This window comes from Ranitomeya variabilis, chromosome 8 (genome assembly GCF_051348905.1).
Source record: "Ranitomeya variabilis isolate aRanVar5 chromosome 8, aRanVar5.hap1, whole genome shotgun sequence".
Classification (NCBI taxonomy): Eukaryota; Metazoa; Chordata; class Amphibia; order Anura; family Dendrobatidae; genus Ranitomeya; species Ranitomeya variabilis.
In genome coordinates, this window is record NC_135239.1 from 175,260,509 (window position 1) to 175,288,445 (window position 27,937).

At 44.8% G+C, this 27,937-nt stretch overlaps 1 protein-coding gene across 22 annotated transcripts in view; it reads left to right on the forward strand.

Annotated features, from left to right (window-relative positions):
* Positions 1-27,937, forward strand: part of IQSEC1 (IQ motif and Sec7 domain ArfGEF 1) — a 746,975-nt gene that overhangs the window by 664,070 nt on the left and 54,968 nt on the right. For all 22 annotated transcript variants that reach the window (XM_077277651.1, XM_077277639.1, XM_077277654.1 and 19 more), the window contains one exon: positions 3,432-3,593. In XM_077277651.1, coding sequence (XP_077133766.1) covers positions 3,432-3,593 — 162 coding nt within the window. The remainder of the gene's footprint in view (positions 1-3,431; positions 3,594-27,937) is intronic.

The following is a 27,937-nucleotide window of genomic DNA, read 5'->3' on the forward strand; positions in this document are numbered from 1 at the left end:
GAGATATAGTATTAGACAGAATGTTGTTTTGGCAGAAGTGAGCCATGTAGGAGAGGTCAGACTAGTCCCAGGAACGAAAGGGTATGTGCACGCGATGTCTTTTTCAGGTGAGTTCCGCCCGGAATCCACCTGAAAAAGCGCCACAAAATGAACATAGTACACAGCAATGTAAAAATGACATTGCTGTGCACGTGTTAAAGAGGTTGTCCACTACTTGCACAACCCCTTCTCAATCTTCGTTTTCCTTTTGTAAAATAATAAAACTTATCATTATTTCCGGTGTTGTTCCAGCAGTGTCGGCACTGGTTCAGTCTTGATTTTTGCACGCTAGCATATAGCCAGATTGTAAAGTATATGCTACTGTCCTATTTTTGCTGTCTGTTATTCAGCAAAGTTGATGGAATAGTGTCTTCCTATAATAAAAACTAAGGGTACGAGTCATTATTTGCGTTTTATTTTAAGTCCCTTTTCTTTGCTCTAAATTAATAATCTTTATTTTTATATAGCGCTAACATATTCCAGTTTTGCACATATTATCATCGCTGTCCCCAATGGGGCTCACAATCTAAATTCCCTATCAGTATGTCTTTGTGGTGTGGGAGGAAACCAGAGAACCTGGAGGAAACCCACGTACACACGGGGAGAACATACAAACTCCTTGCAGATGTTGTCCTTGGTGGGGTTTGAACCCAGGACCCCAGCACTGCAAGGCTGCAGTGCTAACCACTGTGCCACCGTGCTGCCCCCTAAAATAGCTAACATGCTTAATGAATTTTCCGCAAAATAAAAAAAAAGAGTTTCACCGTATGGCGCAACATTCGAGCCCAAATAACTACTGTATGTAAAAGCACTCCAAAGTGTGTGTGGGGGTGTAGATTGGGGTACATTGGTGCCAAATTTAGCCTTTTTCTTTAAACAATTGATCAATTAGCCAAAGACGTATGGAAAATAAAAAGCACTCTCACAAACTGGTGAATACATAAAACAGGCTTAAAAAAAATGCAAATTGAAGGAAGAATAAGACGTAAATGGAAAAACGAGAGACAGAAAAAAGGCACAAATGCAACAATGAACGGGCTGTAAATGTCAGCACTGGTTATTCTACAGTATTTTTGGCATTGAGTGAAAGGCATCACATCCTCCTATAGAACAGATTTCTCCATATTTCCTGTGCTTCTCTGAAGCCTTTTGGGCTTGAAGTGTTCTTATCTGAAAACAAAAGCCTTTAATCTCCAGTTAGTCATCCTCACTGGTAAAATTGTTTTCAGCGTTAGCGCGTGGATGTTTGTAGGTCACCTTGTCTCGGAAATCAATTGTTTTAGCATCTGGAGATTCAATTTTACTTATGTTGCTTGTTGAAAGAAACAATCCAGAAAATGTCAGTAATTGGAGGGACTGTAAAGCGTAAAGTGAGAATGTGCAGTGTTAGTGTGCAGGAATCTGTCATCTGTACATCCAGACTTTAACTTTGTAAAGAATGGAAAAGCCTTTTCTGAGTTCCTAAAATGTCAATCAAAAAAGCCGCCAACAGGGGCCCAAACATATAGGAGAAATGCTGAACCTGCTTATTTTGACAAGACTGGCTGTAATGTGTATCAGGGGGTCTTGACTTCTCCCTGACGACAGAGAAAAGAAGGATCATAGAATGGTAGAGTTGGAAGATACCTCCAGGGTCACCGTGTCCAACCCTCTGCTCAATACAGGATTCACTAAATCATCTCAGACAGATGTCTGTCCAGCTTCTAAAGACTTCTATTGAAGGAGATCTCACCACCTCTCGTGGCAGCCTGTTCCACTCATTGCTCACCCTCACTTCTAAAACATTTTTTTCAGTGATGATTTACGGCTTGCCCGACCATTTGTCCCAGCAGCTGCATGATTTGCGGCTGCTAGACAGCCTGAATACATGTGGGGATTCCCTAACAAACAGGCAATCCCTGCATGTGCTCAGGTTGCTTAACAGCCGCAAATCATGCAGCTGCTGGGACACAAACCTAATCTATGAGCACGCCCAAGATACTCGGAGAACACCTGAACATACTCGGAAAACCCGAGTAACGAGCACACTCGCCCATCACTACTGTGCACATGATCAGCCTTTTGTTGATTCTTTTAACCATGAAGAGGTTAAAAGAAGTTACTGTATGTGTTCATTCTACTAGGAGCTTTGTTTGGACTTTGCCTGCTTTAAATACTGGAAAGTGCAGAGCAAAGAGACGCCCTAAAATGAGGTTTGGTTGGGACAGAAGTGCACACTAGGGCAAAACCATGAGAGAGGGTAAGAGTGATGGTGGTGCTCGCCTCGGGTGGTTGTGTAGGGACACAACACCTATTAGAGCCTTGGAATCCACAACTGCAGCCCAGTGGCTGGAGAAAAAGTTCTTCCAGATAGCAATTCACTTTAGTGGAGAGATCACGGTGCCTGGGCTGTTCTTTTGGAAATGAAGAACCCTCCATGATATAAAATTAAAGTTTTTATTACACCAACACATTTTCAAGGTAAAAGAAAACAAATGTCTAAAATGAGATTTGATAGAGCACAAAATAAGTCTCTCTGCCTCATTAAAGAGACAAATTGTCTCTTCAGAGAGGAAGAGGACTAGAACTCTAGTGCCACCTATTGGAAGTAGCCATCCTAACAGTCAATGTCGACCCTTTAACGAGCCTTGTCACATGACTTAGGATAATAGCCAAACCAGAATCTCAATTTGCAGACACTGTGTTTCGGGGTACTGCCCCTCATCAGTGCAAAGCAGAGATCTGGTTTGGCTGATTGAGAAGCCTCTGACCGGGATCCACGATACTTCCTCATTAAAGAGAGTAAGTGAAGCACAAGATGGCTGTCCAAGCACAGGTGCACCCTTGGTGTGGCCAAACATTTCAGTGCATCTTCCCATCTACTTAATTTCCCTCTATTTTCACCCCTCTTCCTTTCTCCTCCCCTATTTTCACCCCTCTACCTTTCTCCTCCCCTATTTTCACCCATCTCCCTTCCTCTTCCCCTATTTTCACGCCTCTCCCTACCTCCTCCCCTATTTTGATTGACAGCTCTGGCTTTATAGAGCCAAAGAAGGGTGGAAATAGATGGAAAACTAGTAGGTGAGAAGGTGCAATGAACTGTTTGGCCACACCAAGGGTGCATCGAATGGCTGAACATGATTTCAGCAGTTATTCTGTGCTGACAAACTCACTTCAAAGTCAATGGCCCCGGACGTTGCACCTGAATCTTGTTGTTCAGAGCTTCAGATGGAAGCCCTGACGGAACCACTGTCACGTATCAAAAATGCAATATGAACAAAGCACAGTAAATCTACAGTAGTACAAATTTATTTACAGATTGGGAAGAAAATTGATCTACCATGTAATTCTGCTTCTGTTATTCCAGTTTCAATGTATCTCCATTGATTTTATAATTTTTTCTGTTTCTGTAGGAAACCTGAAAAGGGAATCCAGTATCTCATTGAGCGGGGCTTTGTACCGGACACCCCAGTTGGAGTGGCTCATTTTCTCTTGCAGAGAAAGGGACTCAGCCGCCAAATGATTGGAGAGTTTCTGGGTAACAGACAGAAACAGTTCAACAGAGACGTCCTCGAGTGAGTAAAGCTTTATCAGAACTATTATACAGTCCTAAGTTTTTAGTTTTTTTTCATTTTTGTAAATATTAAGATGAATAGTAATTGCTTTCTGCCTTTTTACGTGGGATCCGAGGTGGTCGTTAACATCTGTAAAGTTGTTGCTAAAATTGTCCTATGGTATAACTTTCTTTCATTCTAGGAGAGCGGTTTAGTAAATGTAAGCTCCACCGTGATAGGTTTGTTTGTAGTCAATTTTAATAAAATTGGCCATTTTGCACTTTTGTGGATGAGATTGCTCTCACTTTGGTGCTTACGAGAAGAATAAACGTTCCAATGTTCATTTCCATTAGTGCCTTTTCTGAACATGGCCATCTGTGCCCACATGTCATCAATGTGAGTAGCGTTCCTCCCTGGCACTCGTCGTTTTTATGTTGGATGATCGGCAGAACCTATGGTATGATCAGGGAGCGGTGGACCGGAGATTCAGCACTGTTTATCATGAAACTAGAGGCCATTCAGTAGCAGCTACCATATCTCATTAATGATTGAAATATTGGCCAGCTTAATTCATAGCACCATGAAGATACCATATATGACTCCCGTGGTTATCAGGCATTACAGATTTAGAGTATTATATTGTGCTCTATTGTGGAGCGAAAGTGCAGATGCTCTCCGATCAGACAAGTATGCCTGGAGCAGGCGTACATATGATCATAGTTATTACTATTATTCCAGATAATCAGCAGGAACTTAACTAAATACCATATGGATCCAATTGGCCCATTTTGTCCAATAAGTAGTCACTGGTCATATCAAGTAAAAATGTTATACAGGCTTTCAAAATTGAGAGCGTATCAATTTTAGATCAATATTAGATTGGTGGAGACCTGATTCTTGCAACTCCTCCCAATCAGTTTTTTTGAGTAGGCCTAAACCGGTCCGGTTGTCTGTTGCTGCCGGTCTCCACTATTGCACCCAGCACACTAGGATCTTCTGGTGCTCACTAGGCCCCGCGATCACATGACGTTACAGGGCTTAATAAGTGCCAGTGGTGCCCAGAATGTTGTCCGCAATAGGAGTGAAGACCGGCTGCTACGGAGGACCAGACTGGATGCTGGACCAGAAATCAAATTGCTTCTCTCCGTCTCCACTAAGGACCGATGTAAACAATAAGCGGCCATAGTGCTCACTGGATTACTGCAGCCTCCGCAAAAAGCTGATTGCCCAGCGGACTGAGAGTCCAGCCCCACCATACAAAATAGATTAATTTTGGCCAAAGTGACTGATATCGATGGGTTTGGCCAACAGTCTAATGTGTATGGGGTCCCCAGACAGATGATTGTCGGAGGAGTTAAGGATCCGGCATGTCTGATCTTGGTCTGGCGATTCTTTTGTTCTCCTTGAGATAAGTGAAAGATGTTGTAGACAGAACGAGTGCCATTGTGTATGGGAGAGATGGCCCAGATATCTTAGGGACAAACGGACGGTTCTGCAGACAGCCATCTGAGGTATATGCTGGGCTTAAGACTCACCAATGTAATAGTGATGGCCTAACCCTGAGGCCATGTGCACACGTTCAGGATTTTTAGCGTTTTTTCGCTATAAAAACGTGATAAAAACGCGAAAAAAACGCTAACATATGCCTCCTAATATTTACAGTGTATTCCGCATTTTTTGTGCAAATGTTGCGATTTTTTCCGCGAAAAAATCGCATCGCGGAAAAAAAAGCAACATGTTCATTTAGGGTATGTGCACACGTCCAGATTTCTTGCAGAAATTTCCTGAAGAAAACCGGAAATTTTCTGCAAGAAATCCGCTTTTTTTTTTTTGCGTTTTTTTTTAGCATTCTGCAAGCGTAATTAGCTTGCAGAATGCTAAAGTTTTCCAAGCGATCTGTAGCATCACTTGGAAAACTGACTGACAGGTTGGTCACACTTGTCAAACATACTGTTTTACAAGTGTGACCAACTTTTTACTATAGATACAGCTTATGCAGCATCTATAGTAAAAGATAGAATGTTTAAAAATAATAAAAAATTTTTTAAAAAAATGGTTATACTCACCCAGACATCTCCTCAGCGGCGTCCGTTCCTCTTCCTATAGCTGGTGTGTGCGCGCAGGACCTTCCATGACGTCGCAGTCATGTGAGCTGTCACGTGGGCGGTCACATGACCGCTCACGACCAATCACAAGACAGTGACGTCATCGGCAGGTCCTTCACCGCACAGCAGCTATAGGAACCGAAGCGGCAGCATGCAGCGGTGAGGCGGGAAGACATCAGAGGGTGAGTATATGACTATTTTTTATTTTAATTCTTTTATTTTTGACCAATTATATGGTGCCCAGTCCGTGGAGGAGAGTCTCCTCTCCTCCACCCTGGGTACCAACCGCACATAATCTGCTTACTTCCCGCATCGTGGGCACAGCCCTGTGCGGGAAGTAAGCAGATCAATGCACTCCTAGGTGTGCGGAATCCCCGCAATTCCGCATTTTTAATGAACATGTTGCTTTTTTTTCCGCGATGCGATTTTTTCGCGGAAAAAATCGCAACATTTGCACAAAAAATGCGGAATACACTGTAAATAATAGAAGGCATACGTTAGCGTTTTTTTCGCGTTTTTATCACGTTTTTATAGCGAAAAAACGCGAAAAAAAACGCTAAAAATCCTGAACGTGTGCACATGGCCTAAAAATGCGGAATTGCGGGGATTCCGCACACCTAGGAGTGCATTGATCTGGTTACTTCCCGCACGGGGCTGTGCACACCATGCGGGAAGTAAGCAGATTATGTGCGGTTGGTACCCAGGGTGGAGGAGAGGAGACTCTCCTCCACGGACTGGGCACCATATAATTGGTCAAAAATAAAAGAATTAAAATAAAAAATAGTCATATACTCACCCTCGATGTCTTCCCGCCTCACCGCTGCATGCTGCCGCTTCGGTTCCTATAGCTGCTGTGCGGTAAAGGACCTGTGATGACGTCACTGTCTTGTGATTGGTCGTGAGCGGTCATGTGACCGCTCACATGACCGCGACGTCATGGAAGGTCCTGCGCGCACACACCAGCTATAGGAAGAGGAACGGACGCCGCTGAGGAGATGTCTGGGTGAGTATAACCATTTTTTTTATTATTTTTAAACATTCTATCTTTTACTATAGATGCTGCATAAGCTGCATCTATAGTAAAAAGTTGGTCACACTTGTCAAACAGTATGTTTGACAAGTGTGACCAACCTGTCAGTCAGTTTTCCAAGCGATGCTACAGATCGCTTGGAAAACTTTAGCATTCTGCAAGCTAATTACGCTTGCAGAATGCTAAAAAAAACCGCGAAAAAAACGGAAAAAAAACGCAAAAAAAAAAAATGCGGATTTCTTGCAGAAAATTTCCGGTTTTCTTCAGGAAATTTCTGCAAGAAATCCGGACGTGTGCACATAAGGGCGCATTCAGTGGGCCGTATAAATCGAACCGAGTGGACTAGGGTTGAGCGACTTTCATTTTTTTAAGATCGAGTAGGGTTTTGGGAAACCCGATTTTGTCCAGAGTCGAGTCGAGTGCAGTCGGCCGATTATCGCTAAAAGTCGGGGATCGACCGAAACACGAAACCCAATGCAAGTCAATGGGGAAGCATAGTCGGCAGTGAGTGGAGGCCAGGAAAACACCTACAGTGCCCATTTTAATGCCAAAAACATCCATTCTTGTTTCTGAAGCTTGCCAATCTTAATTAACTGTATAATAATAGTTGGGCATAGGGAATTGGGGGAAAGTTGTGGGGGGAGTAGGGCTGGCTCAAGTTTTTCGTGGGCCCAGGAAATGCGGACTACGTCACGGCGGTGTTGCAGGGAAAGGTAAGTATTTAAAAGTTGCAAGTGCTGTGATCCTGAGCAAGCAGGGGGGGCCCACTCGTTCGCATTGCCACTGGCACAGGGCCCCTCAAAGTACGGCGGTGTGTTTGCATGGCGGGGGCGCCTCCCACCAGCAGCGACACTTTTGCGTACTCTGAGGGGCCCTGTGCCAGTGACGTCGCCAACGAGTATGCCCCCCCACCTGATGAAGGAACCTGCACTTTCATCTGCACCTTCCTCTTTGTCCCTGTGTAAGGTGGTATAACATGCGGGAAGGGGAACCTTACTTTCAGCAGGGACAGATTCTGGCTGTGTAGAGTACAAGGGGAATGTAGTGGTCTAGGTCAATGTACCAGCAGACTCATTTAGCAGTGGCTGGGCAATGGGCAGGATGAGGAGGAAACAGATATAGGGCCAAAGAATAAAGTAGGCTACATGCAGTTCAAAATTGGTAACAGGACTAAACAGGCGGCATTGCTTTGTTCAGTGGAGTAGCAAACCCAAGAGCAGCAGACACTGTTTCAAGGGCCTAACCACACTAGTAGGCCAAATGCAGTTTAATATCTGATAGTATAGGGCGAAAGCCAGAATGTGGAAGCTCAGCTTTGTTCAGTTGAGGACAACACCAGGGAGGGGCAGACACCTTTAGTAGGCCGGAAAAGCCTATTGCATTTTTTAAAATGGTAATTTGGAGCAGAAGGTTGAAGCTCAGCTTTATTTACTTGAGGGCAACACCAGGGAGGGGCAGAAGCCGTTAGTAGGCCCTAACCACCATTTTTTTTTTTTAAACCACATAATGAGAGCCGGAAGGTTGAAGCTCAGCTTTATTTAGTTGAGGACAACACCAGGGAGGGGCACACAGACAGACACCTTTAGTAGGCCTGAAAAGCCTATTGCATTTTTCAAAATGGTAATTTGGAGCAGAAGGTTGAAGCTCAGCTTTATTTAGTTGAGGGCAACACCAGGGAGGGGCAGAAGCCGTTAGTAGGCCCTAACCACCATTTTTTTTTTAAAACCACATAATGAGAGCCGGAAGGTTGAAGCTCAGCTTTGTTCAGTTGAGGACAACACCAGGGAGGGGCAGACACCTTTAGTAGGCCGGAAAAGCCTATTGCATTTTTCAAAATGGTAATTTGGAGCAGAAGGTTGAAGCTCAGCTTTATTTAGTTGAGGGCAACACCAGGGAGGGGCAGAAGCCGTTAGTAGGCCCTAACCACCATTTTTTTTTTTTAAACCACATAATGAGAGCCGGAAGGTTGAAGCTCAGCTTTATTTAGTTGAGGACAACACCAGGGAGGGGCACACAGACAGACACCTTTAGTAGGCCTGAAAAGCCTATTGCATTTTTTAAAATGGTAATTTGGAGCAGAAGGTTGAAGCTCAGCTTTATTTAGTTGAGGGCAACACCAGGGAGGGGCAGAAGCCGTTAGTAGGCCCTAACCACCATTTTTTTTTTTAAAACCACATAATGAGAGCCGGAAGGTTGAAGCTCAGCTTTATTTAGTTGAGGACAACACCAGGGAGGGGCACACAGACAGACACCTTTAGTAGGCCTGAAAAGCCTATTGCATTTTTTAAAATGGTAATTTGGAGCAGAAGGTTGAAGCTCAGCTTTATTTACTTGAGGGCAACACCAGGGAGGGGCAGAAGCCGTTAGTAGGCCCTAACCACCATTTTTTTTTTTTAAACCACATAATGAGAGCCGGAAGGTTGAAGCTCAGCTTTATTTAGTTGAGGACAACACCAGGGAGGGGCACACAGACAGACACCTTTAGTAGGCCTGAAAAGCCTATTGCATTTTTCAAAATGGTAATTTGGAGCAGAAGGTTGAAGCTCAGCTTTATTTAGTTGAGGGCAACACCAGGGAGGGGCAGAAGCCGTTAGTAGGCCCTAACCACCATTTTTTTTTTTTAAACCACATAATGAGAGCCGGAAGGTTGAAGCTCAGCTTTATTTAGTTGAGGACAACACCAGGGAGGGGCACACAGACAGACACCTTTAGTAGGCCTGAAAAGCCTATTGCATTTTTTAAAATGGTAATTTGGAGCAGAAGGTTGAAGCTCAGCTTTATTTAGTTGAGGGCAACACCAGGGAGGGGCAGAAGCCGTTAGTAGGCCCTAACCACCATTTTTTTTTTTAAAACCACATAATGAGAGCCGGAAGGTTGAAGCTCAGCTTTATTTAGTTGAGGACAACACCAGGGAGGGGCACACAGACAGACACCTTTAGTAGGCCTGAAAAGCCTATTGCATTTTTTAAAATGGTAATTTGGAGCAGAAGGTTGAAGCTCAGCTTTATTTACTTGAGGGCAACACCAGGGAGGGGCAGAAGCCGTTAGTAGGCCCTAACCACCATTTTTTTTTTTTAAACCACATAATGAGAGCCGGAAGGTTGAAGCTCAGCTTTATTTAGTTGAGGACAACACCAGGGAGGGGCACACAGACAGACACCTTTAGTAGGCCTGAAAAGCCTATTGCATTTTTCAAAATGGTAATTTGGAGCAGAAGGTTGAAGCTCAGCTTTATTTAGTTGAGGGCAACACCAGGGAGGGGCAGAAGCCGTTAGTAGGCCCTAACCACCATTTTTTTTTTAAAACCACATAATGAGAGCCGGAAGGTTGAAGCTCAGCTTTGTTCAGTTGAGGACAACACCAGGGAGGGGCAGACACCTTTAGTAGGCCGGAAAAGCCTATTGCATTTTTTAAAATGGTAATTTGGAGCAGAAGGTTGAAGCTCAGCTTTATTTAGTTGAGGGCAACACCAGGGAGGGGCAGAAGCCGTTAGTAGGCCCTAACCACCATTTTTTTTTTAAAACCACATAATGAGAGCCGGAAGGTTGAAGCTCAGCTTTATTTAGTTGAGGACAACACCAGGGAGGGGCAGAAGCCGTTAGTAGGCCCTAACCACCATTTTTTTTTTTAAAACCACATAATGAGAGCCGGAAGGTTGAAGCTCAGCTTTATTTAGTTGAGGACAACACCAGGGAGGGGCACACAGACAGACACCTTTAGTAGGCCTGAAAAGCCTATTGCATTTTTTAAAATGGTAATTTGGAGCAGAAGGTTGAAGCTCAGCTTTATTTAGTTGAGGGCAACACCAGGGAGGGGCAGAAGCCGTTAGTAGGCCCTAACCACCATTTTTTTTTTTTAAACCACATAATGAGAGCCGGAAGGTTGAAGCTCAGCTTTATTTAGTTGAGGACAACACCAGGGAGGGGCACACAGACAGACACCTTTAGTAGGCCTGAAAAGCCTATTGCATTTTTTAAAATGGTAATTTGGAGCAGAAGGTTGAAGCTCAGCTTTATTTAGTTGAGGGCAACACCAGGGAGGGGCAGAAGCCGTTAGTAGGCCCTAACCACCATTTTTTTTTTTAAAACCACATAATGAGAGCCGGAAGGTTGAAGCTCAGCTTTATTTAGTTGAGGACAACACCAGGGAGGGGCACACAGACAGACACCTTTAGTAGGCCTGAAAAGCCTATTGCATTTTTTAAAATGGTAATTTGGAGCAGAAGGTTGAAGCTCAGCTTTATTTACTTGAGGGCAACACCAGGGAGGGGCAGAAGCCGTTAGTAGGCCCTAACCACCATTTTTTTTTTTTAAACCACATAATGAGAGCCGGAAGGTTGAAGCTCAGCTTTATTTAGTTGAGGACAACACCAGGGAGGGGCACACAGACAGACACCTTTAGTAGGCCTGAAAAGCCTATTGCATTTTTTAAAATGGTAATTTGGAGCAGAAGGTTGAAGCTCAGCTTTATTTAGTTGAGGGCAACACCAGGGAGGGGCAGAAGCCGTTAGTAGGCCCTAACCACCATTTTTTTTTTTAAAACCACATAATGAGAGCCGGAAGGTTGAAGCTCAGCTTTATTTAGTTGAGGACAACACCAGGGAGGGGCACACAGACAGACACCTTTTGTAGGCCTGAAAAGCCTATTGCATTTTTCAAAATGGTAATTTGGAGCAGAAGGTTGAAGCTCAGCTTTATTTAGTTGAGGGCAACACCAGGGAGGGGCAGAAGCCGTTAGTAGGCCCTAACCACCATTTTTTTTTTTTAAACCACATAATGAGAGCCGGAAGGTTGAAGCTCAGCTTTATTTAGTTGAGGACAACACCAGGGAGGGGCACACAGACAGACACCTTTAGTAGGCCTGAAAAGCCTATTGCATTTTTTAAAATGGTAATTTGGAGCAGAAGGTTGAAGCTCAGCTTTATTTAGTTGAGGGCAACACCAGGGAGGGGCAGAAGCCGTTAGTAGGCCCTAACCACCATTTTTTTTTTAAAACCACATAATGAGAGCCGGAAGGTTGAAGCTCAGCTTTATTTAGTTGAGGACAACACCAGGGAGGGGCAGAAGCCGTTAGTAGGCCCTAACCACCATTTTTTTTTTAAAACCACATAATGAGAGCCGGAAGGTTGAAGCTCAGCTTTATTTAGTTGAGGACAACACCAGGGAGGGGCAGAAGCCGTTAGTAGGCCCTAACCACCATTTTTTTTTTTAAAACCACATAATGAGAGCCGGAAGGTTGAAGCTCAGCTTTATTTAGTTGAGGACAACACCAGGGAGGGGCACACAGACAGACACCTTTTGTAGGCCTGAAAAGCCTATTGCATTTTTCAAAATGGTAATTTGGAGCAGAAGGTTGAAGCTCAGCTTTATTTAGTTGAGGGCAACACCAGGGAGGGGCAGAAGCCGTTAGTAGGCCCTAACCACCATTTTTTTTTTAAAACCACATAATGAGAGCCGGAAGGTTGAAGCTCAGCTTTATTTAGTTGAGGACAACACCAGGGAGGGGCAGAAGCCGTTAGTAGGCCCTAACCACCATTTTTTTTTTTAAAACCACATAATGAGAGCCGGAAGGTTGAAGCTCAGCTTTATTTAGTTGAGGACAACACCAGGGAGGGGCAGAAGCCGTTAGTAGGCCCTAACCACCATTTTTTTTTTTAAAACCACATAATGAGAGCCGGAAGGTTGAAGCTCAGCTTTATTTAGTTGAGGACAACACCAGGGAGGGGCACACAGACAGACACCTTTAGTAGGCCTGAAAAGCCTATTGCATTTTTCAAAATGGTAATTTGGAGCAGAAGGTTGAAGCTCAGCTTTATTTAGTTGAGGGCAACACCAGGGAGGGGCAGAAGCCGTTAGTAGGCCCTAACCACCATTTTTTTTTAAAACCACATAATGAGAGCCGGAAGGTTGAAGCTCAGCTTTATTTAGTTGAGGACAACACCAGGGAGGGGCAGAAGCCGTTAGTAGGCCCTAACCACCATTTTTTTTTTAAAACCACATAATGAGAGCCGGAAGGTTGAAGCTCAGCTTTATTTAGTTGAGGACAACACCAGGGAGGGGCAGAAGCCGTTAGTAGGCCCTAACCACCATTTTTTTTTTTAAAACCACATAATGAGAGCCGGAAGGTTGAAGCTCAGCTTTATTTAGTTGAGGACAACACCAGGGAGGGGCACACAGACAGACACCTTTTGTAGGCCTGAAAAGCCTATTGCATTTTTCAAAATGGTAATTTGGAGCAGAAGGTTGAAGCTCAGCTTTATTTAGTTGAGGGCAACACCAGGGAGGGGCAGAAGCCGTTAGTAGGCCCTAACCAAAGTTGAAGGCCAAATGCAGTTTAATTTCTGATACTATAGGCCGAAAGCCAGAAGGTGGAAGTTCCGATTTAGACAGTGGAGGACAATTTGAATTAGGGACTGCAGACAGACTTAGTAGGCTGTCCCCTGTGGACCATGCATCCACCACATTAACCCATTGCGCCGTAATGGACACGTAATCTTCCGTGGCCATGCCTACAGGTCCATGCGTCTGTTGTCAGGTGCACCTTTGTACTCACAGATTGCCAGAGTGCATGGACAATGCGGTCTTCTACATGCTGGTGGAGGGTTGGGATGGCTTTTCTCGCAAAAGAAGTGTCGACTGGTTAGCTTGTAGCGTGGTACAGCGTAGTCCATCATGGCCTTATTAATAGTAAATAAAATATATAACTAGGCTCTATGAACTTTTAAATAGGTTCCAGGGGTACACGGGCAGCATTGGTGTGGTCAGTGGAGGAGTATTGCAAGTAGGGGCTGCAGACAGGCTATCAAAGGCCTAAAATAACAAACAGTAGGCAGTCATGGCAGTTTTACATCGGTTACATGGATACACAGGCAGGCACTCCAGGCAGCATTGTGGTCAGTGGAGGAGTATTGCAAGTAGGGGCCGCAGACAGGCTATCAAAGGCCTAAAATAACAAACAATAGGCTCATGGCAGTTTTACAGCGGTTACATGGATACACGGGCAGGCAGCTTGGTGGTCAGTGGAGGAGTATTTAAAGTAGGGACCGCAGACAGGCTTCAAAGGCCTAACATAAGAAAATGGGCTGGCTGTAGGCACTTTATAATTGGTTCCAGGGGTACACGGGCAGCAGTGGTCTGGTCAGTGGAGGAGTATTTAAAGTAGGGACCGCAGACAGGCTATCAAAGGCCTAACATAACAAACAATAGGCTCATGGCAGTTTCACAGCGGTTACATGGATACACGGGCAGGCAGCTTGGTGGTCAGTGGAGGAGTATTGCAAGTAGGGGCTGCAGACAGGCTATCAAAGGCCTAAAATAACAAACAGTAGGCAGTCATGGCAGTTTTACATCGGTTACATGGATACACAGGCAGGCACTCCAGGCAGCATTGTGGTCAGTGGAGGAGTATTGCAAGTAGGGGCCGCAGACAGGCTATCAAAGGCCTAAAATAACAAACAATAGGCTCATGGCAGTTTTACAGCGGTTACATGGATACACGGGCAGGCAGCTTGGTGGTCAGTGGAGGAGTATTTAAAGTAGGGACCGCAGACAGGCTTCAAAGGCCTAACATAAGAAAATGGGCTGGCTGTAGGCACTTTATAATTGGTTCCAGGGGTACACGGGCAGCAGTGGTCTGGTCAGTGGAGGAGTATTTAAAGTAGGGACCGCAGACAGGCTATCAAAGGCCTAACATAACAAACAATAGGCTCATGGCAGTTTCACAGCGGTTACATGGATACACGGGCAGGCAGCTTGGTGGTCAGTGGAGGAGTATTGCAAGTAGGGGCCGCAGACAGGCTATCAAAGGCCTAAAATAACAAACAATAGGCTCATGGCAGTTTTACAGCGGTTACATGGATACACAGGCAGCTTGGTGGTGAGTGGAGGAGTAGTGCAAGGAGTGTCTGTCCCAGTACTCCCAAAATATAAATAGATGTTAATGTCTCGCAAAACAACCAAAACAAAAAAAAAAGGTGGCATACTTAGGTACAGGGGTGGGCTCATCTACTGAGTTTCTGACATAGTAATTTGGCAGTAACTATTTAATGGTGCCAATATAGGACACAGACACAGACTACTTTAAGTTGCATCATAGATGTCTACAAATTTGTATTGTCAGTGCCAGACATTGAATGATGTCAGCGAATAGACTAAAGATTGGTGGAGCTGTGCGACATAATTTTGCACGTGGTAGAGCACATTTTGAGCTGGGGTAGGGGGGAACTCTCTTGAGGCCGGCGGGACCGCCCCAGGGCCCCTCATGTTACAACGGTGTGTCTGACGTTGGGTGCGCACCACCACCGCCAGAGACACTACATTGTACTATGAGGGACCCAGTAGCAATGCCGTCAACCAAAAGCGAGCACACCCACCTCTTCAGACAAACAGCAGTCTCACGGGTGCTTGCGCCAAGTCGCGATACCACGGCCCCGTGTGGGGAGTTTTGCCATTTAGGGAGGTGTAAACATGTCGTATGCTGTACAATCAGCTGCAGCAAATTAGACATTAGAAAAGTAATTCACAGGCAAGAGCTTTTCATAGGAAAGCTAGGTGTCGGCCGGGCAAGGTGGGGCAAAAGATTTCGAAATCCAGTTGTGGTTCATTTTAATGAATGTTAGATCGTCAACATTTTGGGTAGCCAGACGAGTCCTTTTTTCGGTTAATATTGAACCTGCAGCACTGAATACTCTTTCTGATAGGACACTTGCTGCCGGGCAAGCAAGCTCCTGCAATGCATATTCTGCCAATTCTGGCCAGGTGTCTAATTTGGAGGCCCAGTAATCAAATGGGAATGACGGTTGAGGGAGAACATCGATAAGGGATGAAAAATAGTTAGTAACCATACTGGACAAATGTTGTCTCCTGTCACTTTCAATTGATGCAGCAGTACCTGTCCTGTCTGCGGTCATAGCAAAATCACTCCACAACCTGGTCAGAAAACCCCTCTGTCCAATGCCACTTCTGATGTGTGCACCCCTAACACTCCTAGTCTGCTGCCCCCTGGAGCTCGTGTGAGAACGATCACGTGCGCTGTGTGCTGGGAATGCCTGAAGCAAACGGTCAACAAGAGTTGATTGTTTGGTTGCTAATATTAGTTCCAAGTTCTCATGTGGCATAATATTTTGCAATTTGCCTTTATAGCGTGGATCAAGGAGGCAGGCCAACCAGTAATCGTCATCGTTCATCATTTTCGTAATGCGTGTGTCCCTTTTTAGGATACGTAAGGCATAATCCGCCATGTGGGCCAAAGTTCCAGTTGTCAAATCTCCGGTTGTGATTGGTTGAGGGGCAGTTGCAGGCAAATCTACGTCACTTGTGTCCCTCAAAAAACCAGAACCCGGCCGTGACACGCAACCAAATTCCTGTGCCCCCGGGAAAGGTTCGGCATTAAAAATATACTCATCCCCATCATCCTCCTCGTCCTCCACCTCCTCTTCGCCCGCTACCTCGTCCTGTACACTGCCCTGACCAGACAATGGCTGACTGTCATCAAGGCTTTCCTCTTCCTCTGGTGCAGACGCCTGCTCCTTTATGTGCGTCAAACTTTGCATCAGCAGACGCATTAGGGGGATGCTCATGCTTATTACGGCGTTGTCTGCACTAACCAGCCGTGTGCATTCCTCAAAGCACTGAAGGACTTGACACATGTCTTGTATCTTAGACCACTGCACACCTGACAACTCCATGTCTGCCATCCTACTGCCTGCCCGTGTATCCTCCCACAAATAAATAACAGCACGCCTCTGTTCGCACAGTCTCTGAAGCATGTGCAGTGTTGAGTTCCACCTTGTTGCAACGTCTATGATTAGGCGATGCTGGGGAAGGTTCAAAGACCGCTGATAGGTCTGCATACGGCTGGCGTGTACAGGCGAACGTCGGATATGTGAGCAAAGTGCACGCACTTTGAGGAGCAGGTCGGAGAACCCAGGATAAGTTTTCAATAAGCACTGCACCACCAGGTTTAAGGTGTGAGCCAGGCAAGGAATGTGTTTCAGTTGGGAAAGGGAGATGGCAGCCATGAAATTCCTTCCGTTATCACTCACTACCTTGCCTGCCTCAAGATCTACTGTGCCCAGCCACGACTGCGTTTCTTGTTGCAAGAACTCGGACAGAACTTCCGCGGTGTGTCTATTGTCGCCCAAGCACTTCATAGCCAATACAGCCTGCTGACGCTTGGCAGTAGCTGGCCCATAATGGGACAACTGGTGTGCAACAGTGTCATCTGCCGATGGAGTGGTTGGCAGACTGCGTTCTGTGGAAGAGCTGTAGCTTCTGCAGGAGGACGAGGAGGAGGAGGAGGAGGGGGTGCGAACGCCTACAGCCAACTGTTTCCTAGACCGTGGGCTAGGCACAACTGTCCCTAAATTGATGTCGCCTGTGGACCCTGCATCCACCACATTCACCCAGTGTGCCGTGATGGACACATAACGTCCCTGGCCATGCCTACTGGTCCATGCATCTGTAGTCAGGTGCACCTTTGTACTCACAGATTGCCTGAGTGCATGGACGATGCGCTGTTTAACATGCTGGTGCAGGGCTGGGATGGCTTTTCTGGAAAAAAAGTGTCGACTGGGTAGCTCGTATCGTGGTTCAGCGTACTCCATCAGGGCTTTGAAAGCTTCGCTTTCAACTAACCGGTAGGGCATCATCTCTAACGAGATTAGTCTAGCTATGTGGGCGTTAAAACCCTGTGTACGCGGATGCGAGGATAAGTACTTCCTTTTTCTAACCAGAGTCTCATGTAGGGTGAGCTGGACTGGAGAGCTGGAGATCGTGGAACTTTCGGGTGTGCCGGTGTACATGGCAGACTGAGAGACGGTTGGAGACGGTATTGTTTCCGCCGGTGCCCTAGATGCAATATTTCCTCCTACAAAACTGGTGATTCCCTGACCCTGACTGCTTTTGGCTGGCAAAGAAACCTGCACAGATACTGCCTGTGGTGCGGAAAATGGTGGCCTTACAGTGACGGAAGGGATGTTGCGTTGCTGACTAGCTTCATTGGCCGAGGGTGCTACAACCTTGAGGGACGTTTGGTAGTTAGTCCAGGCTTGAAAATGCATGGTGGTTAAGTGTCTATGCATGCAACTAGTATTTAGACTTTTCAGATTCTGACCTCTGCTTAAGCTAGTTGAACATTTTTGACAGATGACTTTGCGCTGATCAGTTGGATGTTGTTTAAAAAAATGCCAGACTGCACTCTTCCTAGACTCGGATCCCTTTTCAGGGATTGCAGACTGAGCTTTAACCGGATGGCAACGCTGTGCTCCAACAGGTTTTGGCTTTGACACGCGTTTTGGGCCAGATACGGGCCCGGCAGATGTAACCTGTTGCGATGTTGATGCCTGCTGCGGCCCCTCCTCCACCTCCGCTTCTGAACTACTGCCGCCTGCACCCTGTTCCCCCAATGGCTGCCAATCGGGGTCAATAACTGGGTCATCTATTACCTCCTCTTCGAGCTCGTGTGCAACTTCGTCTGTGTCACTGTGTCGGTCGGTGGTATAGCGTTCGTGGCGGGGCAACATAGTCTCATCAGGGTCTGATTGTGGATCTGTACCCTGAGAGGGCAATGTGGTGGTCTGAGTCAAAGGAGCAGCATAGTACTCTGGCTGTGGCTGTGCATCAGTGCACTCCATGTCAGAATATACTTGTAATGGGCATGGCCTGTTAAATGTTTCACTTTCTAAGCCAGGGACGGTATGTGTAAAGAGCTCCATGGAGTGACCCGTTGTGTCGCCTGCTGCATCCTTCTCTCTTGTTGTAGTTTTTGCTGAGGAGGACAAGGAAGCGACTTGTCCCTGACCGTGAACATCCACAAGCGACGCGCTGCTTTTACATTTACCAGTTTCGGAAGAGGAGGCAAAAGAGCTAGAGGCTGAGTCTGCAATGTAAGCCAAAACTTGCTGTTGCTGCTCCGCCTTTAAAAGCGGTTTTCCTACTCCCAGAAAAGAGAGCGTTCGAGGCCTTGTGTAGCCTGACGACGAAACTGGCTCCACAGCTCCAGACTTAGGTGGAATATTTTTATCCCCACGACCACCTGATGCTCCTCTACCACTACCATCATTACCAGCTGACAATGAACGCCCACGACGACCTCTTGCACCAGACTTCCTCATTGTTTTAAAATCTTAACCAAAGTAACTTTATTTGTTGCTGTCAAACAACTTACACGGTGAGCTATAACTTCAGTATGATTTCAATATCCCTTAACAGGTTGGTGAGACCACAAGGAAAATCAGGCACAATGTTACACACTCTGTTTTCTGTGGCACAAAATCACAGAGATGACACACACGCAGGACTGTCACTCAAGCACTAATGTCAATATTAATCTCCCACCTAATTTATTTTTTTTTTTTTCTCAGGGAGACTTTAGAAACCAAATAATATTAAAAAAAAAAAAAAAAAAGGCTTTCTATGGCCCACAATTAGAGAGAGAGAGGTGGCACACCCAGGAGTCAAGACTGGCACACAAGCTGAGAGGGCAATATTACTCTCCCACTGTTTTTTTATGTATTTTTTGTTTTTTCAGGGAGACTTTAGAAACCCAATAATATTTTAAAAAAAAAATAAATAGGCTTTCTATGGCCCACTGAATGAGAGGGAGAGAGGTGGCACACCCAGGAGTCAAGACTGGCACACAAGCTGAAAGGGCAATATTACTCTCCCACTGTTTTTTTATGTATTTTTTGTTTTTTCAGGGAGACTTTAGAAACCCAATAATATTTTTAAAAAAAAATAAATAGGCTTTCTATGGCCCGCTGAATGAGAGGGAGAGAGGTGGCACACCCAGGAGTCAAGACTGGCACACAAGCTGAAAGGGCAATATTATTCTCCCACTGTTTTTTTAGGTTTTTTTTTTTTTTTCAGGGAGAATTAGAAACCAAATAATATTAAAAAAAAAAAATAAATAGGCTTTCTATGGCCCACTGAATGAGAGGGAGAGAGGTGGCACACCCAGGAGTCAAGACTGGCACACAAGCTGAAAGGGCAATATTACTCTCCCACTGTTTTTTTATGTATTTTTTGTTTTTTCAGGGAGACTTTAGAAACCCAATAATATTTAAAAAAAAAAATAAATAGGCTTTCTATGGCCCACTGAATGAGAGGGAGAGAGGTGGCACACCCAGGAGTCAAGACTGGCACACAAGCTGAAAGGGCAATATTACTCTCCCACTGTTTTTTTAGGTTTTTTTTTTTTTTTCAGGGAGACTTTAGAAACCAAATAATATAAAAAAAAAAAAAAAAAATAGGCTTGCTATAGCCCACTGAATGAGAGATAGCACACACAGCAGTGGCACACAAGCCCTGACTGAGGCCAATATTTTTCTCCCACTGATTGATGTAGTGTTTTTGTGTTGAGGTAGAATTTAGAACACAAATCACGGAAAAAATAAATAGGCTTTCTATGGCCCACTGAATGAAAGGGAGAGAGGTGGCACACCCAGGAGTCAAGACTGGCACACAAGCTGAAAGGGCAATATTACTCTCCCACTGTTTTTTTATGTATTTTTTGTTTTTTCAGGGAGACTTTAGAAACCCAATAATATTTAAAAAAAAAAATAAATAGGCTTTCTATGGCCCACTGAATGAGAGGGAGAGAGGTGGCACACCCAGGAGTCAAGACTGGCACACAAGCTGAAAGGGCAATATTACTCTCCCACTGTTTTTTTAGGTTTTTTTTTTTTTTTCAGGGAGACTTTAGAAACCAAATAATATAAAAAAAAAAAAAAAAAATAGGCTTGCTATAGCCCACTGAATGAGAGATAGCACACACAGCAGTGGCACACAAGCCCTGACTGAGGCCAATATTTTTCTCCCACTGATTGATGTAGTGTTTTTGTGTTGAGGTAGAATTTAGAACACAAATCACGGAAAAAATAAATAGGCTTTCTATGGCCCACTGAATGAAAGGGAGAGAGGTGGCACACCCAGGAGTCAAGACTGGCACACAAGCTGAAAGGGCAATATTACTCTCCCACTGTTTTTTTATGTATTTTTTGTTTTTTCAGGGAGACTTTAGAAACCCAATAATATTTAAAAAAAAAAATAAATAGGCTTTCTATGGCCCACTGAATGAGAGGGAGAGAGGTGGCACACCCAGGAGTCAAGACTGGCACACAAGCTGAAAGGGCAATATTACTCTCCCACTGTTTTTTTAGGTTTTTTTTTTTTTTTTCAGGGAGACTTTAGAAACCCAATAATATTTTAAAAAAAAAATAAATAGGCTTTCTATGGCCCACTGAATGAGAGGGAGAGAGGTGGCACACCCAGGAGTCAAGACTGGCACACAAGCTGAAAGGGCAATATTACTCTCCCACTGTTTTTTTAGGTTTTTTTTTTTTTTTCAGGGAGACTTTAGAAACCCAATAATATTTAAAAAAAAAAATAAATAGGCTTTCTATGGCCCACTGAATGAAAGGGAGAGAGGTGGCACACCCAGGAGTCAAGACTGGCACACAAGCTGAAAGGGCAATATTACTCTCCCACTGTTTTTTTATGTATTTTTTGTTTTTTCAGGGAGACTTTAGAAACCCAATAATATTTTTAAAAAAAAATAAATAGGCTTTCTATGGCCCGCTGAATGAGAGGGAGAGAGGTGGCACACCCAGGAGTCAAGACTGGCACACAAGCTGAAAGGGCAATATTATTCTCCCACTGTTTTTTTAGGTTTTTTTTTTTTTTTCAGGGAGAATTAGAAACCAAATAATATTAAAAAAAAAAAATAAATAGGCTTTCTATGGCCCACTGAATGAGAGGGAGAGAGGTGGCACACCCAGGAGTCAAGACTGGCACACAAGCTGAAAGGGCAATATTACTCTCCCACTGTTTTTTTAGGTTTTTTTTTTTTTTTCAGGGAGACTTTAGAAACCAAATAATATTAAAAAAAAAAAAAAAAAAAAAAAAAATAGGCTTGCTATAGCCCACTGAATGAGAGATAGCACACACAGCAGTGGCACACAAGCCCTGACTGAGGCCAATATTTTTCTCCCACTGATTGATGTAGTGTTTTTGTGTTGAGGTAGAATTTAGAACACAAATCACGGAAAAAATAAATAGGCTTTCTATGGCCCACTGAATGAAAGGGAGAGAGGTGGCACACCCAGGAGTCAAGACTGGCACACAAGCTGAAAGGGCAATATTACTCTCCCACTGTTTTTTTATGTATTTTTTGTTTTTTCAGGGAGACTTTAGAAACCCAATAATATTTTTTTAAAAAAATAAATAGGCTTTCTATGGCCCACTGAATGAGAGGGAGAGAGGTGGCACACCCAGGAGTCAAGACTGGCACACAAGCTGAAAGGGCAATATTACTCTCCCACTGTTTTTTTAGGTTTTTTTTTTTTTTCAGGGAGACTTTAGAAACCAAATAATATTAAAAAAAAAAAAAAAAAATAGGCTTGCTATAGCCCACTGAATGAGAGATAGCACACACAGCAGTGGCACACAAGCCCTGACTGAGGCCAATATTTTTCTCCCACTGATTGATGTAGTGTTTTTGTGTTGAGGTAGATTTTAGAACACAAATCACGGAAAAAATAAATAGGCTTTCTATGGCCCACTCAGTGAGAGATGGCACACACAGGGATGGCACTGTAGCAGAAATGCCAATCTTAATCTCCCACAAAAAAAAAAAAAAAAAAAAAAAAAAACTGTCCTACAATTACTATCTCCCTGCAGTAATGTAAGCCAGGTATGGCAGGCAGCAATAGGAGTGGACTGATGCACAAATTAAATAAAAAGTGTGGACAAACAAAAAAGATAGCTGTGCAGAAAGGAAGGAACAAGAGGATATGTGCTTTGAAAAAAGCAGTTGGTTTCCACAGTGGCGTACACACAGCAATACAGCTATCACGGAGCCTTCTAGGGCAGCCCAATGAGCTACAGCGCTGAGGGGAAAAAAAAAAAAAAATAGCTTCCACAGTCCCTGCACACCGAAGGTGGTGTTGGACAGTGGAAATCGCTGCAGCACAAGCGGTTTGGTGGTTAGTGGACCCTGCCTAACGCTCTCCCTGCTTCTGACGAAGCGGCAGCAACCTCTCCCTAAGCTCAGATCAGCAGCAGTAAGATGGCGGTCGGCGGGAACGCCCCTTTATAGCCCCTGTGACGCCGCAGACAGCAAGCCAATCACTGCAATGCCCTTCTCTAAGATGGTGGGGACCAGGATCTATGTCATCACGCTGCCCACACTCTGCGTTCACCTTCATTGGCTGAGAAATGGCGCTTTTCGCGTCATTGAAACGCGACTTTGGCGCGAAAGTCGCGTACCGCATGGCCGACAAGCACAGGGGTCGGATCGGGTTTCATGAGACGCCGACTTAGCCAAAAGTCGGCGACTTTTGAAAATGATCGACCCGTTTCGCTCAACCCTAGAGTGGACTACTATGCTTGGAATGGCTGGTGGCATGATAGCTACATATATTTCTATGCAGGTGTTGCGTTCGGGTCGGGAGAGCCGCGGCCGAGCATTGTAGTTCAATCTCTGTCCGATATATACGGCCGCCTGACTGCGCCCTATGTCCAGATAACCCTTTCAAGTTTAAGGCACATTGGGAAGTCTGACCCCAAACTGTGATTTCTAAAGTATTGCTCCACTCTGTGTGTGCCGTCAGTCAATGGTATAGTTAATTTATTCATAAGTTCAGGACTTTATTAACGATTCTCTCTGTTAAAGCATTGAGTAAATGGCTCTTGTCCGCACCATGGCACACATACTAGTAGCTCACTACCCCATTCCTTGCTTGTTTTGAGGGTGCAGTCTAAGCAACACAGTCATATTTTGGGGGTATGAATTCCTCGATAGATGTCATATCTGTCTGTATGAGAACTACAGCTCTTTATAAATGACTAAATAGCAATTTCTGTGTTAGATTTTCCAAAGCTTCAAAGCTACTATAATTTTATAATTCCATGCATTTTATGGGAGATTTACGGCTACTTACACCTGATTTACTATGTAACTGGCCGTTAGTGCAGACTTGACTCTAGGTCCTTGTGATGCTCCCTAAGCCTTCATGGACTGAATTGATGCAGCTGAATAAAAGTACCAACTAACCTCTTTATTGTATTCATTAACCTGAAAGCCATCTGACGGATGTTCTCCATGTCACTTCTCGGAGTCTTTGGATTCCATCCAGGACCATTGTCTCCATGTTATTTGTCACTACAATCTCTAACCACAGTACGGGAGGGCATATTGCATTTAACAGAGGGAACAAAACTATTTCATCTAGAAGTACTTCTCCGTAAATTGCAACTTGTATCATACCAGATGTGTGGACTTATATGTAAGGACCGATAACACACTTGATGTATATATTGCTGCATTTCAGGTTATGTGCTGCACTGAATGGGTTGCTGTGTAACCACAGCAAGTGGCAAGGTGGCAGCCACAAATAAGCCTTTGTGCCTGATGGGGTCCTATATAAGAAGACATCAGTACACATGGTAGCAGGGGTGGTCTATGACAGATTTTTTCCGAACCCGCTCCACACATGACAGATGCAGGTTGTGTAATAGCTGGCTCCAATTATAACAGCAAAGATTGGAGGTTGTCCCAATTGATAGTTCTGATGGATGTGGAGCGCCCCCACACCGCCGCAGGGCCGAGGGGTACCCGGAGCCGGGCCTCTGGGTCTCAGTCCTGGGGTTGTCACGGTGGCTAGACCCGGTCCGTGGCCCTGTCTGTCAGTGGGGGACGTCCGGTGCAATAAGTGATGATGATGGTGCAAGTCGCGGTAAATAACGAAGACACCAGGTTGCAGTCTCTTTACCTCTTTACTGAAGGTTTTAGAGTCCTCAGTCCAGAGCGCTGTTAACAGGGCTGTCAGAGACCGGCCGGTCCAAAGGCACATCAGGAGTTCTCTTTACAGGTGGGAATCAGTGTCTACCTGCTAGCGCTGGGTGTTGTAGTTCTTCCCTGCTGAGCTCCCGGGATAGTCCTCACAACTGTTTCTGTCTGTCTCTACTGTTCGTTCTTTCTCCGGTCCTCCAGGTGATATGGTAGGACGCACCCGTATGACGGGGTAGGCCTGGAGTTCTTCCGGGACCCTAGAGTCGCCCCTCTCCCACAGCTGCCTCCATTGTCTGCTTAGGTGTTAAGTGAGACAGCCAACCTGTAATTAGCTGTCCGGCCGTGGTTTGCAGTAGTACTTAAAGTCTCTTACTTGCTCGGCGTTCCGGCCACCGACTGTTTGCGCCTCAGAAGGATGTTGCCTCGGTCTAACAGCACGACTCCTTCTGGTCCCAATACTTCTTTACTGTATTCCCGTTGTGCACTGGTTAGTTCTGTTCTGAGGAGTCTGCCAGGATCCCATCCCTGACAGGTCCTCTCACTAGCTCTTCCCAGCTACTTCTCTCTGTCTTCCTGTCCAACCCCCAGTTTTACCAGAGTTGTGAGGAGTGGCGTACTAGATAGGACCACCCCCCCCTGGTGGCCGGAGTGTGAAGTGTGGTGTCAGTGTACCTGGTCAGAGAAACTCCTTAGTGCAATCAGACGTACCATAGCTCCCCATAGTGGCGGAGCCACAGTACTGCAACAACCAGGACTCTGGGGTGCTGCAGATGCTCAATAGGATCATGTCACTGTGCATTGTTCTTCTCAGCGCACAGTAACAGTGCACTCTTTCACCAGGTTTAATGAGAAGTGACAAGGCAGTAACATAGCACACTGTCAGTGCACGTGGTTAGGTGAAAAAATGGTGAGTAGAGACCAGCCTTGTCTCTGCAAATGACATCACTTGCAGTCACTGCTTATTCCTTCTCTCCTTACAATGAGCATTAACAGTGCGCCCTCTTGCTGCCTTGTCACTTTTTAGAGCCGGCGAGAGAGTGCATTTGCGTCAAAATGATCAATAGAGCAGGGACTAGCCCAGACCCTGAAAAGGATGTCACTAATGACGCTTCATTTCAAGGTGGGGGCAGAGGCTGTAGCAGTGTACATCTCGTTTGACTATCCCAGCATGCATTGGTATTCTCAAATGAAGCGTCATCACAGAGGAAGTAGTGAAAAAAAATAAAGAAGTTAATAAAGCGAGGGAAGGAAGGGACTTTTTAATTAAAGTATATTAGAGAAGAGATTAGATTACGTCATTAAATAAATATAGATTTAGGATTACAAATAAGTGATAGTTTCAGTGGCATGACTGCAGAGGTGAGCCATTTCAGTAGCCAATAAATGCCTCATTTAAAATGCAATAAAAAGCTATCAAAATGTCTCCATAAATGGCGACACACAAACTAATTATTTTTTTATTTATTTATTTATTTTTATTTTTACAAACTCTTTTGATTTTTTTTTTCCAACACTTAAGTTAAACCTTTGCAAGTTTGGTATCACCGTAACTGTACTTACCTGGAAAATCATTTTGTCAGGTGATTTTTACCACACAATAAATGCTTTAAAGGGACCTGTGAGGTTATTTCATGGTGTCCATGTCATTTCCGGCATGAATCATCAGGTATATTATTCCCTAAAGTTCTCCATCGTGTCAGAGAAAATATACTTTGAAGATCTGCACCCAGTCAGCGTTTCCCAGTGTCGATGCGGATGTCGGCGTAAAAATAAAAAAGTGATGGGTCTTGAAAGAAGGGAAGGGAAAAAAACAAAAGAGCAAAAATGAGAAGTGGCCAGAGCGGATGCCATTATAGCCTGTGGGTGACAGACGTCACTTTAGGCATCCATCACAGACTCTGTTTAATGGCTCAAGCATTTATTGGCGTATAGGTTAATAGGGGGTAAAAATGCAATGTGCCCTTTAAATTTCAGTAATTTGATGGAACAGGCACTCCGCTCATGAACCAGATAGATCAGGATGAATAGAGCGTGGAATTATAGAATTGCAAAAAGCTGTCGACAGATTCTCTTTAAATGGATAAAATTGCAAAATGTTTGTACAAAGAGCTTGTAAGCGCTGCTCTGAAACTGGCCGGATTGTGGGAAATGGCCATCTTCAGTGCCCCTGTGCTCCTCAGATGCTGTAGGAGAGGTGAGTGATGACGTGAGTATTGGTCAAAAAAAAAATTCACCTCACCAGCCGCCCTGCCACTTGGTGTCCACCATCTGGTCCTCTTCTTTCCGCCATTGCACAATGCTTCTCTGGTCTCTTCATTTTGGCGGTGTCCAGGCCTCGGAGGTCACTGAGCATCAGAAGGTTGCAGCACACATCTTGACATCAACCTTATAAGACACACTGACCTCCGATAACTGGACACGGCTGAAAGTTCTGGCCTGTATTGAATATCGAACGGCAAGCAGCGAGCAGAGAGGTCAGCGATGAGGTGAACAATAGTTGTTTTTTGCCAACCCTATTCCAACTGTTATAAAGATTCGGACTACAAACAAACCTACAGAATCTATCTAGTTCATAACCCGGCGACGGCCTGTACAGGTATCACAGCTCAGTCCCCTGCACTTGCATGTTTAGCCTTCTGACAGAAAACACAGCTTGCGTCTCCACAAGATGGCCGCTGGTGGAGGATCATGTCACCAGGCCTTTACATCATCCTCCTTCAATAGCAACTTTCCCAATGTGAGGTGTTTTTAAATTGGAGGAAGCCGATGGTTGATCTGATCACATTCTCCTCCATCAGCAGCCATGTTGTGGACAGAATAGTTGTATATTCTGTGAGGAAGGCTAAATGTCCAAGAGTCTGAGGAGGACCTGTAATATTGCATATTAGTCAGTGCCACAAAATCATGTCCCCAAAACAGCAGTTAAAATAAAGCTGAAGTTGCCGACCCCTTTAGAGATAAAGAAAACGTGCCGGATACACTAAGACCCCTTTCACATGTTTTCAGTACGTGTAGCATCTGTTTTTTTCAATGATGCCACAGGTATCCATTATAATCTATGGTGCTGCTCACATGTCAGTGTAAACCACAAGGAGACATTTTAGTTTTTTACCAGCAGTACAGAAGACAATGGACAATACAAGTCTCTGGAATCTGTGTGCCGTCCGTGTACCGTCCATGTGCCGTCCGTGTGCTGTATGTGTTTAACATTGCAAAGTGTAGGAGAAACTTTGGAATTGATTTTTCTTACGAAATACTGGAAAAAACGGATGGTACACTGATGTTCCAACACACTGATGACATCAGTATAATTTTTTCCGCTATCGGTATTTACGGACGTGTGAAGGGGCATCACATGGTCATTTCTATATACGTAACTGAACCATAATAATTAGGGTATATCCATATGTTGCATATTTGCTGCAGTTTTTGTTGCAGAC